Here is an 18,861-nt window from a genome sequence, read left to right as displayed (position 1 = left end):
AACTCGTGCGTTCACGGCTAGAGTAGAACGTCAGTAGAAGGTTTGTAATTTGACTGGCGACACATCGTAATCAAAGGCTCAACACGGCCAAATACAAAATTTTGTGTTCGTCGTTTTCTTTTGATCTCATGATTAATGCTTTGGACATTAAAGTCGTTGTGAAGGTCTGGACAAGGGCGGATCCAGCCAAAATTTTAGGGGCTAGGGGCTAATTGAGTTTGGGGGGGGGGGGGGGGGGGCTAATTGAGTTTCTTCCGTCAACACAACGATAAATCTTATCCAGTGAATAAATTTATTGGATAACAGCATTGACTTATCCACGACAACCGGAGCCTTAAATCAAAACTCGTCCATTCAGACCTTTGTGTCAAGAGGGAAGTTAAGTTAGGGGTTTGTGGGAACTTATAAAATAAGTACAAGAAATTCTGTTTTTCTCCCCGAGAATGCTTTAGAAATGAAACTTTAATTGTTACTGCTTAGTTCATTGGCTCCGCTGTGCTTCGTGCTTCTCCTAACATTTCTTTCGTGTTCTGCCAAACACCCGCAAGCCTTATAACTGCAAACAGTACGCGCGCGTTGGTTTTATTGCATTTTGCTAACTAATCTTGAAATGGACTATATTCATATATAAAATAATAATGTCAGCAACTCATGCCGAAAACTCGTAAAGACAAACCTCAAGCAAATTTTAGGAAATATCGTTGTGATCTTTTGTTCAGTTCCAAATTTTCAGCTAATTGCTTCAATGAGTTTATCTGTCGCAATTAGCTTGTGATTTTAATTAGGTAAATGGCTTTAACTGCATTATTGTAAATTATGGCACTAAATAAAAAGATGAATTGAGTTGAGTTGAGTTTGGTACCCAACATGCTACACACTGTTTTAAAAACCTTCCCAACTTTTTAGTTAGAAATAGCAATGTAAATAGCTGTATACTAGTAATTACTTATTTTTATTCTTAAAAGAATTATTGGCTTTGCTTTGAAAATTGATTTTTAAGATTTTATTTTTGTTACTTTTTTTGGGGGGGGAGGTTGTTCTGGTTGTGTGTTTCTTTTTAGTATGGGTTTCCTGTGGTACAGTTCTTGTTCCCAGTCCTTTGTGTTGTTCTTTTCGATCCGTTGCCAAGGAAACCCATTACAGTTGGACTCAAAATGCCTTGAAAGGCTCTACTATCTTCAACATTTTCTAGCTTTTTTCTTTCAATTCTAATTATGTCTCGACAAGTTCCTTGGAGAAGAATATGTCCTGATGTAGTATGTCACCGTATTGAACAAGCAAATCAGGCTAGGATTTATTTGCTTCGAGAGACGGGCCCAACAGGGTTCTTGTTGAAGGAAGATGGCAACGACAAAAAATTCAAAGTGAGCCTCAAACTTTGTTTCAATCCGTACTAGTTTATGTATTTACCGGTAGCTAAACGAGATATAAGATTGCTAGTTACGTTTTTGTTTCTCGTTGTACAGAGCTAAGTTAAATAACGCTTTCCTATGTTAAATTTTTGAGTAAAATGAACGCAAGAATGTGTACAGTAAAACTATAATAAGTTACCTTTAGTTAGCTTTGCTGAACGTTTTCTCATGATTATTCACAGGTATTTCTTGGTGATCAACACTCTTGCACCTGTAGTACGTTTATGAAAGAGAGAGAGTTATGTATACATATCCTTTGGTAAGTTGCATTGAATTATTTCAGATTATTAAGACATTTATTTATACAAACTTGAAAAGGTCTGAAACTATGATGCTTTATTACTCATTCCTTTAATAGTATCTCCTATTCATGTGGGATAGAAGGAACACTGTCTACACCCTGTGTCATGCATATGCCATTTTTTTAAGCCAGGGCCCAGTTGTACGAAGAGTGAGTGAATAGTGCTATCCGACCAATAAATCTTATCCAGTGGATAAATTTATTGGATAACAGCATCGACTTATCCACTGGATAAGGATTTATCCATAGGATAGCGTTATCAACCCTTCGTACAATTGAGCCCAGTGCTGTAAGTCGTCGCATCATCACTGGCCAGAAGCATCGGCTCTATAGTAAAGTTTCAATATTCCATTGATTTTTTATTGGAGAGGAGCTGATGGGAGTGGCTTGGCAACTGATATGAGAAATCTGACACCTTCCCCTAATCCTCCTCCATTGTTGCATAAAAATACATTTATGGTACCTCCATTCATAGAGCTCTGTTCAATGTAAAAGTGATATATATTTTTATTGAACCTGCCCTTTGACTTAAATACTTTCATGTGGTCCCACCCACTCTCAAGCCTGTTTGTAACCCCACACCCACACCCCAAAAATCCCAGCAGCCCATGCTTCCCTGGTAAAAAATAAATGGTCCAGATGTCGTACCCAGAACACTGCACATGCTCGACTAAATAAACATGTGCAGTAAGAAATAAAGTCTCTGGGTATGAGATTGGAATGGCCTGTAATGTGCAATTCCAGAAATGATCCATACCCACCCCACAGAGGAATTTGGAATTTCCGAAGGGTGGGGGTCAGAGAAAGAACAAATATTACAGAGTTTGTATGGAAGAAAATTGGAATTTCTGGGGGTAGGAGGGGTATCTAAAAAAAATTCCTCTGTGGGGGGGGGATGGATAATTTTTGGAACTGCACAATATGATTTTAACTTATTTTCTCACATATTGAGAAACTAAACTATTTTTGACATTTTCATTGAAGGGTGTTACTCAAGAAGTTTAGAGTGCCTAAAGAAAATGCAGGTAAACGTTTGTGTCATTATTCCTCAATATAGCTATTGTCTTAGTTTGCAGGATGATTCATAAAAAATAATATGTAAATTATCTTACCTTTCACCACTGTGTCATGGGCTCAATCCCTGATCTTGAGTAGAGTTTTTTCTAAATATCCTAATTGTTCCTCTTTGATGATTATGTAGTAATATTTCAGTTGTCCCTTGTGGAAAGGGAAATCAATGAAGTGATCCGTGGGGCATACCATCAATCCCATACCAGAAGAAAAGATGAAAGTCAGAACAATGTAAACCCATCTGATAATAGAAACAAACTGAAACAGAAAGAAATAACAGACGAAGACATCTGTCCTATTTGTCAAGATGAGCTATTGATGAAATCTGGGGAACCTCTTACTTACTGCAAGTAAGTATATTTATTTATGAAGTTTGATTCTACATTATAATATAGTTTTTGAGAATCAAGGATGGCATAATAGTAATAACTCTTGCCTCTCACCTCTGGGGTAGTGGTATACTCCCATATATGGACTATACGGGGATGATCTGCTGAACAGGGTATGGTTTTTCTTGTCATAAACAGGGTATGCAATTTCACCCAAGTTCCAAGTTCTTCCTGAGTTTCCTGTCATATTCAGGGTTTCTACTTTCGTATTGACCGAAACTGGTTATTATGGTCGTAAAAAAGTGATACGTGAGATGACATGATAATTGATGAAACAGGAACTAAGGGCAATAAATTATATCTTTTGTCATAAACACGGTGTACAAATTTGAGTTTTTTTGTCATAAACAGGGTACTCCTTTCAGAATCCCAGCGGAACACCCCTACCCAAATTCTGGTGGAGTTACTCCCCTCCCCCCTGGTTCAATTTACTCATTTTTTCTTGCACAGTTTTCTAAATTGTGACATCCCATACAGACAACCCAGCTGACCCGGCCAATGAGTTCTCATTAATTAGTTATGTTAAATATTATATGTTTGCATATACTGTATCTTATCAACGTTTTTTTTAAATCAAGGTATGGTTGTGGAAACAGTATTCATATTAAGTGCATGAAAGTCTGGGCAGAACATCAAAGATCTACAGGAGAAAAGATTATGAAGTGTCCTTTGTGTAGGGTGGATTTTGGCTCATTTCAGGTAATAATTAAGATGAAGACACTGTTAATTTTTTTATGCTTATGCTATGATATAAAAGCATTTTAACTAATATATTTTATTTCTTGGAGTGGTATGTTGACTTCAGTCTGAATGATTTACAGGAGATTCAAGATGAGTTCACCAAATCTTCTAGAAAGAAAACAAGATCTGAGCGACAAGATGTACACCTTGGCGCTACCTGCCATAAGTGCAAAATGTCTCCTATCTCAGGAAAATGCTACAGGTAACTATTGTTTGAAATTGATACGGTAGTTACGGAAAACAACCACATCCCAACAACAGACTAAGGGAATTGGAAATTCTGGAGTAGAGGGGGGAGGGGGGGTCAGAAAAAGAACAAAATAATAGAGTTTGTACGCAAGAAAATTGTAAGGTTCCTTGGGGTATAGGGGGGTCCTTTTTCAAATTCCCTCCATGGTGAGGGTATGATCTTTTTTGGAACTATACAATGGTATTTAACACAAACTATTAATGAGGTCATTTACATGAAAACACAAGTACAAACAATTCCTTTACTATTTTAATTTGCCTATTTTGTTTTATGGCCCTTGATTTCAATTGCCTATTCAGATTTTTCATGATGGTCTCTTTACTAGAGTGATTGCAGTAAACCTGTGAAATAATTAGTAGACTAAGGGAAAGTTCATTTAATATACCCGGGGGGGGGGGGGGGGGGGGGTGGGGTAATTTATCATGCATACAAGGGGGCTCTCAATTTGAATTTCAAAATTTTTCATTTTTTGAGGTTAAATTTTCATCTCCCTTCTCCATATTAAATGAACTTTCCCTTGAGAAGGTAGTAGACATACATTATTGTTGTCTTTTGTGTTTATTAAACTGTTACACAATAGAATACTTGTAAACACTATAAGTGTGTAACATAAGCACCATTAAATACTACTACATTATGCTAATCCTATTGTTCTCTATTGTTTAATTAGCTCTATTTACTACTAAATAGTGCAAAGTGTTGCACACTTTTAGTGTTTGTACTCTAACATTCAAATTTTATTTCTCAGGTTTTTTGTAATCACTCTAGCTATCAGGAAAATGTACATGTAGATCAAGACACAAATGATATAGAGGATATTACATGGGCACGCGGAGATACGAATTTTATCTTCGAGTGTTGAAAAGATCTCTCACGAGTGAGTGTAGCGAACGAGTGAGAGATTTTCAACACGAGAAGATGAAATTCGTATTTCCAAGCGCCCATGTAATATTCTGTTTATTATGTGATTATCAATGAAGTATGTTTTGGCTTTTTCAGTCACTTCTTTCCGTGTATTTTTGAATAGCCACCGCAATGGTGTTATTTTCACACGTGAAAATAACATGTTATTTTCACGTGTGAAGATATCAATTTTTCGAAGTAGAGAAAAATAGATATTTCATTGGTATATAATAACATTATTTCTTTAAACCCTGCATGATATGCATACTTTTAATACTTATTTCCATTTCAGATGTGCTGTTTGTATTGATTATCACCTGTGTCATCAGTGTTTTGCTTCAGATCATCACGTACAGCATTCCTTCCAGTTTAGACAGGTACGCCTACATCCTTTTTAATGCCCCTCAAGCAGGATGACGTTTTATACCCAGACATATCCAGAATCCCTTTCGGTAGCTTTTTTGTGATGCTAATAATCACTACACTATTGTCTTGGTATTCCTAAAATAGTTTTAAGATTTGAATATGAAAATATATTTTGAAAAGTATTGTGATAGTTAAGGTATAAAACGTCATTATGGTTAGGGTACATAGAGCTTTTAAGTTGTGACGTACTTTTTCAAAATCCGCTCTACTCTCTGCATACATATATATATATATATTTACGAGTATTTCTTTATTCTATAAAGAATTCCAGTCATCGATGGAGACCTGCTTCACGGGTTACTCCCCTCCCTAATGCAGTGATGGAAAATCTTCAGGCAAGAGAGATAACAGATGCAGATTACGACTTGCTTCTACAGCTGGACAGGTAGTTGCTGCGTAATTCGCCGGGATTTTTTGTCAGAAAAGAAAGGAAGGAAGGAAGGAAGGAAAGAAAGAAAGAAAGAAAGAGCCTAGTATATTTATATTTACTGGGTTGTTTGATTTCAGGGCTTTAGCAGATCACGAAGGCGTACCAGGTCACGTGTTAACCACCTTACCTGTCGAAGTCTTAAGAGATCGCCATCCTTTGATAACAAGTAACACCATCTGTCAAGTCTGCCTCAGTAGTTTTCAACCTTTTCACTGCGTTAGAAAGCTGGCCTGTCATCATGCGTTCCATCGTGATTGCATAGACAACTGGCTTACTAGCCACTCCACATGCCCCGTCGATGGAGGGACTGTTAATGCTGTCCTACCCAATCAGCGAGGAGGATCTAATGAAGTCAGGTCACCTTTGACAAGAAAGGATAGAAGTAATAGACAAGGACTGTTAGTCAAAAGAAGAGAAAGGGGCTCTACAGAAAACAGTCAGATTCCCAGAAGTTTACCCAGTGACTTTTCGTTAAGTGGTTTAGGCATTGTGGTGCGAGATAGAAGCAGGTACGTTCCGATGCTTTTCCTTCCTCATATCCATCCATCTGAGTTGGTCTTGTCCCCTAAAAGGAATTCTGGGTCAATTATTTTGGTTTAGCTTTTACGAGTAATTTTGAAGAAATAAAAATTTTATAATGGCTCGTAATTTTTTAAATGGGGGGCCCTCAATTTTTTTTAGTGGAACATGGAGGGCTTTAAAAATTCAAAAGGAGGATTGGGAGGATTTTTTTAATGATTGAAGGGTACTCGAAAAACTTGAATGCTATTAGATAGGGGTCTGGAAAAATTTTTAAATCAAAAAAATTTTCTCCACCCCCCCCCCCCCCCCCCCGACTTAAATAATGACTGGTCCCTAAGAGGTAAGACGAGAATCCTTGTCCTTTTCCAATCCCCCCCCCCCTCCCCGGGAAAATCTAATGGCTTAAAATTCGTCATTTTTGTTCCATAGGGAAAGCAGCCCAAGTGAGAAAATCCGTAACTCCAACCACATCGACTGCTCTCCTCCACAAAGTCTTCTTCTAAGAAACCAAAGCGTCCAAAGAGAGCATATCATTTTTGATCCTCTAAACGGTTCCAAACCCCCTATAGCACCGACCGGTAGCCGAGATAGGGGGGTACAACCACCTGTAGTACCGTCCAACATGGGGAGAGGAGCCAGAACTAGTTCATATAGTAGCAGCTCTAGTAAACGAAAAAACAGTATTGGCAATCAAGTGGCAGTGAGGAGATGTTCCTTGCCATTAGAACAAAAAACTAGTGTAAGTATTAATTAAATATGCCGTGGTATATTCCAGATACCTTTTATAGGGACACTTGGATGAAAATCAATAAAAGTTGGAAATGACTTGAAACTTGGTTAAACTTATCTATATGCCATGGCCCAGATAGTAGCCAAGCAACATGTTTCCTTCACAGTCAAAAGTGGCGGGGAAAAATTATCAATTTTATTTGGCATCTAAATTGTGAGTAAATGACGTCATTTACTCAACCCTATTGTTCTTATCACTTTTAACCCAAAATATCTCGACAGCGAGTGGCTCCCAGGCGAAAATTTTCACTAATCTGATTTTTATAATCGTAAAGTCATATTATCTTCAAATACTTTAATTATTCGGACTTTCAAAAATTTTGGTGTTTTCATCCAAGTGCCCCTTTAAGGCCATTCCAAAATACCTAAGTAAAAGATTTTTGATTGGGTTGCATCAAGAGAGAATATGAATAAAAGAGGCAAACTTCTTAATATCGCGTGCGCCATGTAAATTCTCGTTTGACCCCATTGTCGGATTTTTTAATTTTTCCTCTATAGTTAGGTATCATAAAGTACTTTCAAAAAGCGAAATAAAAAGGGGGAGGGGTGTCTCGACTTCGTTTTAGAGCTACACGAGATTAAAGACGTTTTTATGTGGTTTTGTTTATCAAAACATTGGAATGACGTCACCACGATGAGCGCGCGCTCACTAAATTTATGCGTGCAAAGCCCAAGAAGTTCCCCCCTCTCTTATTTATGCTCTCTTGGTTGCATATATATTTAATGTATCTTTTCAATCGAAACTTTTAGACATGAAAATATGCTCTTGGAATTGACAAAAAGCTTCAAAAGCTTCTATAGTCATTTACAGCCATTCTCAATCACTCGCGCCCTCTAGCGATTTTTTCTGTCGCGACGAAGAAGGTGTTTCACTAGGAGCAAATTTTGTTGAATTTTCTATTGGATTTGGAGATTCTATCCCCCACATAAACAAGCAGCGACGTCATAGTGAAATAGGGAAATAAACACATCGGACTGGAACACCGAAGACGTGGGTTCGATTCCCGACAAGGGTATTTGATATTTTTCTCTTATTCTCTCTGGGTTTTTTCCCACAGTCGTTAGAAGATTTATCCCTGAATGCTACTGGACTAGCGATGTGTATGGACCGTCCAGCAAAACAAAAAGTATCTAAACAAAAATCTGGACAGTTAATACGCGGGAAACTCTCCAGCGCTCCAAAATCCAAGAATTCAGGCGCCATGGTATTGAATAGTGAACCCTTGGTTGCATCAGGACTAGCAATTCATCTTCCATCGGCAGAAATAGCCGATCTTGCTGAAGTAGATAGTTGAACTATTCCGAAAGATCATGATTACAAAGAGTGTTCTTTCGACAAAAGCTACCGGATTTGGAAATCCTATTCTTGATCTAGTCCAGTAGATCTTTTTGAGATGCGCGAGCGCTGTCAAAAGTATCGCGTGCTAAGATTAAAAAACGAGGCATTTTTGGGCAAGACTATTGAGCGCGCTATACCAAACACATACAAAACCTGGAAAATTATGTTAACGACGTACGGAATAATTTGAAGTATCGTTTAGTTGGGGAGCAAGATAATAATTTTTGTGAGGGAAATAGCTCACTGGCTTTAGACAACAACTTTTCTTCAAGGGTTTTAGAAATCGCCTTTAACTCTTTGGTTTCCAATGCCCGAAAATGCTTCGTTTTGATGTCTGCGCCAGCGATATTTATGAGAGCCATCCGTCAACTCGGAAATCGTCTATTCTGCTATTTAATATTGAGAGAATTGTGTGTTCCAAAATAATATCGGTGAATTAAAAATCTAAATTGTAAATAAAACTAAGGGAAAAAACCTTTTAAATACGCCTATTTCAATGAACGTTATAATTGCCAAAGACGATAGTCGATATAAGCAATAGGAAATAGGTCATTCCAATTCCAAGATTAGCTGGAATGACTTGTGTTTCTGCTTCTTATTCTCGTCAAGAACATGGACCTTGGTGTTGAGACTGATTCAATGTTCTTTGTATTCAACGAAACCATTTATATGTCGGAATGACCTATGGACTTATAAGACAACGTTTTTTGAAATAGGTGTATATCTTGAAACTTCAATGAAAGGGAAATAAATAGAATCTCCCTCAGTATTTGTAATAAAAATGAATAGAAAGCTAAACTATAAAAACGGAGATAAAAAACCCTTATAAAATTTACGCTTCTAACGCTACATTTTTTTATGTTCCAAACTAGAAGAGGTACAAAACCTTCACACGATTTTAGGATTTTCAAGTTTTGATTTATTAAACTAGGACCATACTTCCAGACATCGAGTGCTGAACCGTCGTATGGCAGCGCGAAGCATTTACGGCTACGCCGGAGATTTCGACCCCGACACCGCTATCCGGAGATTTACAGACTGATCAGGAAGCTCGGCCGAAGCCTAAGGGAGAGGTTAGTCGGCCCCTAGACCGTAGATGATTAACCCCTTGCTATGACCAGCATACTCAAAAATCTTGATTGTGACACTGATGGCTTTAAACGCATACTCACTCCTTTCCATGTGGGATGCGTATGGTAAAAGTGAACGTGCATCATAGTAAATATGATCTCTTTCAAAGTTTATGTGCTATGAAAACATTATTTGTGGATTTTTACTTTTATTAAACAAGGACCATACTTCCAGACATCGAGTGCTGAGCCGTCGTATGGCAGCGCGACGCATTTACTTTAGGTATGAGTATGACTCCGGGTATGCTCGTCCGAAATTTTCAAAAATACCCCTAAAAGTTTACGGAATTCCTTTAAAAAGGGCGTGGTTTGGACGTTTTTCTTACCCCTAAGAGAGTACCCTAAAAGATAATAATAATAATAATAATAATTATTATTATTATTATCTTCCAAGTTGGCTATGGCTCCTTTAGCTCCTTAAGAGGGCGTCTCTGTAACAGCGTGCCACTCGATCTGGGCTCGAAAAATAGATTTCTTTTATATTCCTACCATCGAAAGTACTATCTATCCTCACTACAAAATTGCAGTTAGAATTGTTCTAAATTCTTTTTTCCACCCGCTATGCGAATTTTTGTCCATCGACCCCAAATCAGTGAAAGACGCCGATTTTCGAGGTCGGCCGAGGGCTACTTTCAAAGTCTGTTTTCTCGGGTTTTTCTGCACATAAAAGCTAATTTTTCTATCCAGAACTTAAGCCTAGTGTAACTTCTGCATAAAAACAGTAATAGTTTTTTTTGGAATGCGCGAATTCTGAAAAATAATCCTAACTGATCGAGACTACTGAAAGCGTGACGTGGAAAGCTAAGATTATGAGACCTCGAATATTGCAAATTTCTCATTTGTGGCACCTAGCCCAGCCCTAAAATACCATTCAACCTCGAGATAAGAAGCTATTTTATAGATGTGTGCAATAAAATTTGCGGCACATTGCGTTTCTACGAAATAAGTTAAGTTTCAAATTGTTCTATTTTCAGTTATTTCCTTGCGTGACACGACAGGCCGTTGGGTCTGTGACGGCTACTTCTTTGCTCATTATCCTCAATACCATTACCTAAAATATAATATGATGAATTAAACCCTAACTTTACGATATTTGTTCCGATATAAAAGATTTCAATGATCTACGGCTTCATTTAATAGTGTTTCTATAAGCTGTTTTGAAATTTCACCGCACAGTAATTCTTTTTACTCGAATATCTCGAGGTCGGGAGGTCAATCGCTATTTGTTTATTTAATTGTAGTAAATTTAGTAAAGAAATCCTCGCTTTATCTCGAAACATACTAAAGAGATCCAAAAATGAGAAGTGTTCTTGCCTGTAGAGCTGAATATTTCTAGTTTTTTTAGTTGAAGGTAACATATTATTCATATCATTGTAAGTGAAGGATGTACATGCCCGCGTTAGCAGCGTTATTCACTGTGTTATTGATCAACTCTATACTTATATTAGTAGTACTTGGAATACTGAATCTATGTCTTTGTACTGAATACTAGTGAGTTAGACTAGGACGTCTAAATTGAAGACTCTTGCAAAAAAATAAAATAAAACAAAATAACAATGCATAATAATTTTTTTAAAAATATACATCTTTAATATAATACAAATAACCATACGAAAACAAATACGAATATATATCTAAGAGCAAAATTATCAGAGAGAAATGAAACTATATACGATGGGCTCCGCCGAGAACCAGACGAAGCTTCTTATACAGTATATCACTTCTTCAAGAGACACCTTCAACACTTAGCATGGGCTGGGCTCTAAAACCAAGAGCCGGAGCTGCTCTACAGAAAATGTGCGGTCGTATTTGACAGAAAGTTTGATCTGGGTGAGAGGACTGGTAGAAAAGCAGACCCTGAACAAGTTGCCGCGGAAATGCGGTGCGCGAGAAATGAGAACAATGAAAGGCGCTTTGAAAGAGAAGAATCGGGCTATCGAAGACCCAGATTGACCAGATTGCAGGATTCTTTTCACGTCTTTCCACTTCGCGAAAAAATCCACAGTACGAGATATTACCGTGACCAGTCCTCAACAAAATGTACGATCTTTGGTAGACGAGGAAGACATTCAGGATGTAATACGAGAGTCAGAACGTAAATCTGTTACAAGAATTTGAGGATAGCATTGGCCTGCAACACCCCATTATGCACTAGTCAATTGAAACCCCCACCCCCCGACCCCCGCGAAAGAATAATAATAAGAACCTATAAGGCTACAATTTTAAGAAAGGTTCTTATCAGTGGAGTTCAGTGTAAAAGTGTAAAGGTAGAAACTGCTATAAATTTGTTTGAGCATGTGTTTTGTGTAGAACATACTGCTCTGCACTAGGCTACGGGTTGCCTGTGCTTGGAATCACAACGCCTTCTTTGGTATTTTTCAAGATGGCCGACCTCTCGTTTCCAGGCCCTTACATAGTCAAACGAGCGTTAAATTCCCCGCTCGATTCCCCGCTGAGAAAACCATTCGCTAAATCCCCGAACCCCGGGTGCAATCATGCTCTTAAAAGCACATCAAAAACGCGTCACGTCCCCGTTCAGTGCCCCGCTAGCCGCGGGGGTTTCAATTGACTAGTGCATTATGACACGTACAATCTATGCGACTACTATATCAAAGAAACAAGATCTCAGCCTTCAATGGCGGAAGCTGAGCATTAGAGAGTTTTAGATTGACTTTTTTTTCTCCCCGCAAACGGCAAACGTGACCACGTTTTCATAGTTTCCCTGTATTTTGCTTTACCTTTTGCAAACCTTCTCACCAGGCGCAAATATTCTTTTGATGATCGATGATAATGATAATGATAATGATAATGATAATGATAATGATAATGATAATAATAATAATAATAATACAACAAAACAACAATTAAAAAAAGGCCGTCCAATAAAAACATCAATAAGAACAATCTACCTAAGATTTCAGGAATATCAACCATCACAGATTTTGAAAGAATGCTTTAGACGCAACCATAATAGCTTGGCTTCAAAGTAGTTGAACTTACTCGGGTAGAGTGAGAGCTGAATGTTTCTCTAAGAGAAATGAGCAATACATTGATTGCTTGATTGAATAATGGTAATAATGATAATAATAATAATGGTTTATTTGAAGCATATCTACAGAGTAGCTCTATATCTTCAAAATTATTGGAGGAGCCAGTACCCGCAACCTCCACTTCCGAACTGCCGCCCCTGTATGATCATAATTTTCACAATCACTCGTTCTGTGGTTATAAATGAATTCATACGTTTGTTTACACCTGTTGCAAAAATCGTCGTTTCAGCCGAAGAACAGTCAAGACTGCAAAGTATTTTTTCGAAAAAATGATAGTATATGGAGTTCGAAAATATCGGAAGGACGAAATACCTTTTCACAATAGGAAATGATGGATAATTTATAAAGGAAATAAACGTTGAGAATGTTAAATGACTAGTGACAAAGATATCAATGATATATTACCTACAACTTAAAAAAAACTAGAAATATTCAGCTCTACAAACAAGAACAGTTCTCAGTTTTGGATCTTTTTAGGATGTTTCGAGATATATTACTAAGCGAGGATTTCTTTACTAAATTTGCTATGATTAAATAAACAAATAGCGATTGACCTCCCGACCTCGAGATATTCGAGTAAAAAGAATTACTGTGCGGTGAAATTTCAAAACAGCTTATAGAAACACTATTAAATGAAGCCGTAGATCATTGAAATCTTTTATATCGGAACAAATATTGTAAAGTTAAGGTTTAATTCATCATATTATATTTTAGGTAATGGTATTGAGGATAATGAGCAAAGAAGTAGCCGTCACAGACCCAACGGCCTGTCGTGTCACGCAAGGAAATAACTGAAAATAGAACAATTTGAAACTTAACTTATTTCGTAGAAACGCAATGTGCCGCAAATTTTATTGCACACATCTATAAAATAGCTTCTTATCTCAAGGTTGAATGGTATTTTAGGGCTGGGCTAGGTGCCACAAATGAGAAATTTGCAATATTCGAGGTCTCATAATCTTAGCTTTCCACGTCACGCTTTCAGTAGTCTCGATCAGTGAATCAAGCTCGAGCACATAACCAACGCGGGATGCGCGCGCACTAAAAAGTTTGAATAATTCCGAGAATGAAAAAAAGCAAAAAACCAAATAGAAACCAAATCGCTAGTCTTGGGGATCAACAAGGAGCGTGTTCTTCGGCGAGGAACCAGGTCGAGAACGAAAAGACAGCTTCTGGAACGAACTCCACTCAACAATGAGAATATATATTTCACCACGGCCTGCTCTCAGTCTGACCTCTGGCTCAGCAGGTAGAGCATCGGTAGTACTATTTTGAAGGTCGTGGGTTCGATTCCCAGCGAGGTCGGAAATTAATTTTTCCGAATTTAATTCCAAGGGTATTTCGCCCGAATAACCTCAGTCCCAAGCACTATAACTTATCTATATTTCTATATCCACTCAACAATGTTCAAATGGTAACCGTAACGAGACGTCTCACGGACCATTGGACACAGATCAAGAAACTAGAGAATTGCAAAGAAGAATAAGGAGAAAGTGGACTAGAGAGGAGTATAAAGAAGTCATGGAAGCGTACTATACAGCATCATTCAATCCATCCAACCAGTCAGTCACCAAAGAGGCTTATCAGTTATGGAGAGAAAAGAACCCAAGTACTAGAATTCTTGATTTCTTTTTTCCCTTTTTATAGTACACTCAACAAAATTACTCGACTCTGATTGGTCGAGAGGAGTACAATTATAGCGTTAATTGTACTCCGTAGTAGTACCGAATTAAGTCGCTATGAAAACACGGCCAAAACTTGGAATGTAAAATTATTTTCTATCATTTTGTTCTTAAAAAAACTAAATAAAATTTTAAAACCGTAAGAACTAATCTTTTTTATGCATTTCAGTTGCGCGATGGACTGAAAATCAGCCGCCAAATAGACAAAGATGAACGGCGTCGCTTCGCATTTTTTACTGAAATTTTGTTGAGTGAACTATAAACAAAAAATCGCACGATCTTCTCGTACAATTTGGGATTAATAGACACTCGTAATGTTTTGAAAGTTCTTTAATTGTAATCGCCTAAAGGCTCGTGCAATTACAAGAACTTTCAAAACATTACTCGTGTCTATTAATTTCCAAATTGTACTCGAGATGGTGCGATTCCCTATACTAATTGATTTATTTTATTTTTTATTTTAGATACACCTCGTATTGTAAATATATTCTTGTTTTCCCAAGGTCCATGGATTGGACTCGGTAAACTAAGAAACTTGTAAGCAAAATTGAAGTAAATTGTAAATAAAGACAAAAAATTTTAATAACAATAATGTAATAATAATAATACTAAGTTTGTAAATCATTAAAAAAAAAATAATAATAATAATAAAGAATATTTACATTATGTACTTTGTGAAAATTTAAAGAGAAAAAGTTACTATTTACAAAAAACTAGAAAAAAACAAAATGAAAAACAAGCATTATAAAAAAGTCTAAAATTATCTAATATCGGCAAGGTTAGTATTAATGCTAAAGTCCAATAGAAAGTCACTTTCGTTGTTCTTATAAAAAGGAGTGCGGGAGCCTCTAATTGTAAATAAAGATAATAATAATAATAATAATAATAATAATAATAATAATAGTAATAATAATAATAATAAATAATAATAATAATAATAAAATAATAATAACTTTATTGACAATAATAATTAACTAATAATTCATTATAATATAAGACGTGATAAGAATATTGCTATAATTATAAAACAAAAAAGAAAAGATTATGAATATAAAATAACAAATCTATATAATATATACTTATTTATCTATAAAAACATATTTGTAAAATAAATTAATAGCTCAAAACACGAGTCCAGCTCTTCACACTGATATAATACTATATTATATTAAAACTATACAATTATTATTAAAATCTAAATATTTCTAAATTTCCGCTACATTGGCGTTAAGATTAAAGTCATTCAAGAATTCATTGTCCATAAAAAAGGGGTTCTTGTCCCCCTGACACACATGTGTACTGACTTAATTATTTCAAAAGATAATCGAGTTCTAATCCATGTTATAGTACTTGCATATGTGTCCCCTGCCTTCTTGGTTAATTTCTCAGTAAGGTGCTTTAGAAAAATCTGGCATTCTGCCCCCATTCCTCCACCTTGTTTAAAAGTATGGCAAGTAGATCACGGACATTGTCATGCCTTTGTGCAACAAATCCTCCCTTTTTACAAGATAGTGCATGGCTTACCGAAAAGGTTGTACCACAAGCGCAGGTACTTGGTAAACCCGATAACGGTATATTATAACGCAGACAAAGAGAATCTCTGAATTCTTGTTTATTCAAAGTAAGTCCCTGTTCTTTAATTGGTATCGCATTGAGCCATGAGCTTGCTCCTTTGTCTCTTGCTTGGGTTACTTGACGGAGTATGTCAGGTGGTAATGCTGCATCGATTTCATCCATTTTCGATTTAGAGATTTCAGCTTTTAGTGATTGATGTTGTTTTTTCACATCTTCTGTGGTCGTATACATCGTTTTGCTCTGCGTTTTAATAGCCTCAGTGTGTGAAGCTGTTATTAGAAGTGATGCCGCATATTGCTGTGGAGCCTCTTCTTTTAGTGCAGGCATCCCTAAGCCTCCTTCCGCAGGGGATAAGGTAAAAAGCCTACTCAGCTCTTCAGGTAGTAGTTCCTTGTGACCAAAAAGCGTTGGAAGAAGCATTTCATTTATCACATTATCAACAGGATCAGTATAGTCCTCAAAAGATTCAATTGTTCGCATGAAGTATGTAAACTTGGATTTGTATCCCTTTGTAAATGCGATATAGGCCGATTGTGGCTGGCACCTTGCAATCTCTGAAAGGGTTTGTAATTCTTCTTTCCACTTGTAGATTTTCTCGTTGCAAAATTGGTCTTTATAAATCTTTGATCCAATAACAGCTCCAGGGTGACGTTTGCCTTCGCTTGTGACGTTAACCTCTTCTCCAAATACCTGTTTCGCTTCCAAAGCCAAAGCTTCCGACTTCACGATCAACCAGCTTTTGGACCCATTAACAATATATCCATACTTTTTGCCCTCTTGTTCCAGGCTTTTATACCAATTAAATAAAGAGACAATTCTTCCTGCTCCCGCAGAATCATCAGCTAACCACACCTGCTTTACATCAGGAATAAAAGTTCTTAAAGTTTGAATTATTGTGGATGTATTTACCGAATACCATGGCATGGCTAATGGGTCGCCTTGTGTGGTGCCCTCCTGAGATAGGATCTCTCCACCACCACATATAAACAACCTGGAAGGGGTTCTGTAAGTATTAATTACGTACAAGGATATTTCTTTACAGGTAATCCGGATATTATGCATGGCTACTGACCGGTTCATCTGATTGAAGGCGTTACTTGCATCGATCAGTAGTACTGCATCTGTATCCTCTTCACTAAAGATCTGGCTCATTGCATGAATAGCGGCTTCGGTCCCTCCACTGTGTCCAGCACAAACTTGTAGGGGACCTGCTGCTTGTTTTAGTTCTTCTTTAAAGAATGCAGACACTGTTTTACCGATAATTCGCCGTAGAACTTCTCCTACTCCTATGGGTCGAATTCCGGGATTCTTATCCAAAGGTATGAGCCTGCATGCAAATAATAATAATAATAATAATAATAATAACAACAACAACAACAACAACAACAACAATAATAATAATAATAACAACAACAACAACAACAACAATAATAATAATAATAATAATAAAGGAAATTTATATAGCGCTGTTTCATCTGGGGATTGCAACAAGGCTTTACAAAATTATGATAAAACTATTTAAATAAAAGTATAAAATGACAAAGCAGTTTTAATTTGAAATACATACTTGAATCTACAGTAAATCAAATGCTCGCTTAAAGAGCCAGGTCTTAAGATTACTTCTAAAAAGATCAATAGGAGGACTGGATTTTATATTAACTGGGAGGCTGTTCCACAGTTCAGGTGCTGCATAGGAGAAAGCCCTCCTACCATAGGATTTCAGATTAAAGAAGATTTTTTAAAAAGATTTTGGATGAGGAAGATCTCAAGGATCGAGAAGGTGCATACACTTTAATGAGGTCGGAGAGATACGAAGGAGCACTGTTATTCAATAAAATTTTAAATGTAATCAAAAGTATCTTAAATGCGATTTTTATCATCTTTATTGAGTCAGTAAAGCCTAGTGGCATAACAGCAACTATAAAATGAAAAACCTATATACAATAATAAAAACATGCCAAAATTCTAAGAAAGTAAAAAGTAATTTTTCAGAACTCCCCAAAATTGGACAAAATAATTTAAATTATGAATGATAATGAATGACGAATTGAGCTCCCATTGGATTTTATTTTTGCTGTTCTGTAAATTTTGGGTTGGTTTTTGGATTGATCCTTCACCTTTTTACATTTTCTTAACTTATTTTGGTTCTACAAATCCTGGATTGTTATACTACTTCGATCTGCTGAATACGGCTGTTAGTAAAGACTCTGCAAGACCCATGTCGGCAGCCCTGAATTGATCTCTTTCAAAGGTCATCTGCTATAAACACACGATTTTAGGATTTTGAAGTTTTTGATTTATTAAACTAGGACCATACTTCCAGACATCGAGTGCTGAACCGTCGTATGGCAGCGCGAAGCATTTACGGCTACGCCGGAGATTTCGACCCCGACACCGCTATCCGGAGATTTACAGACTGATCAGGAAGCTCGGCCGAAGCCTAAGGGAGAGGTTAGTCGGCCCCTAGACCGTAGATGATTAACCCCTTGCTATGACCAGCATACTCAAGAATCTTGATTGTGACACTGATGGCTTTAAACGCATACTCACTCCTTTCCATGTGGGATGCGTTTAGTAAAACCAAGAGAATATTCTCTTGGTAAAACTAAACGGAACGTGCATTATCAAGTAAATATGATCTATTTCAAATTCTATCTGCTATGGAAACATGATTTTTAAGATTTTTACTTTAATAAATACTTTTTTTACTTTTTGATTAAATATCATGCCCTCTGTACCTTTCGGTCGTGCAATCACCTATCACCAATCGCTTCATTTGCCGTTCGCTCCTTCAACGTTATTTAAAATAGCTGTATAGACTACTTTGGAAAACACAGGTCGGATTGCTATT

The 18,861-nt window shown here is 36.9% G+C and overlaps 2 protein-coding genes across 4 annotated transcripts; one reads left to right on the top strand and one right to left on the bottom strand.

The window, feature by feature from the left end:
* The first annotated feature begins 1,154 nt into the window (after positions 1-1,154).
* LOC116305652 (E3 ubiquitin-protein ligase ZSWIM2) lies at positions 1,155-9,879 on the top strand. 3 transcript variants are annotated; one of them, XM_089037045.1, is made up of 11 exons: positions 1,155-1,364; positions 1,595-1,671; positions 2,698-2,738; positions 2,915-3,134; positions 3,752-3,872; positions 3,995-4,116; positions 5,360-5,444; positions 5,757-5,878; positions 6,001-6,432; positions 6,875-7,184; positions 9,505-9,879. In XM_089037045.1, the coding sequence occupies exons 1-11, from the start codon at positions 1,215-1,217 to the stop codon at positions 9,613-9,615; spliced, it is 1,791 nt and encodes a 596-aa protein (XP_088893171.1). In that variant the 5' UTR covers positions 1,155-1,214; the 3' UTR covers positions 9,616-9,879. The 3 variants fall into 3 exon arrangements, with proteins under 3 accessions (XP_088893171.1, XP_031571469.1, XP_031571468.1); XM_031715609.1 differs by having other exon boundaries at positions 9,446-9,879; XM_031715608.2 differs by having other exon boundaries at positions 8,293-9,879.
* Positions 9,880-15,833: 5,954 nt separating this feature from the next.
* Positions 15,834-17,339, bottom strand: LOC148907433 (uncharacterized; the record flags this gene model as incomplete). The annotated part of the gene is made up of 1 exon (XM_089036947.1): positions 15,834-17,339. A coding segment is annotated over one exon (1,506 nt), but the record flags the coding sequence as incomplete, so codon positions are not given.
* Positions 17,340-18,861: the final 1,522 nt, after the last annotated feature.

Source organism: Actinia tenebrosa, unplaced genomic scaffold, assembly GCF_029948245.1.
Source record: "Actinia tenebrosa isolate PJP-AT-01 unplaced genomic scaffold, QUT_ActTen_1.0 PGA_scaffold4__44_contigs__length_22323623, whole genome shotgun sequence".
NCBI classification, from domain to species: Eukaryota; Metazoa; Cnidaria; class Anthozoa; order Actiniaria; family Actiniidae; genus Actinia; species Actinia tenebrosa.
Note: the sequence above shows the minus strand (reverse complement) of the source record. Positions and strands in the feature narration are given on the sequence as shown.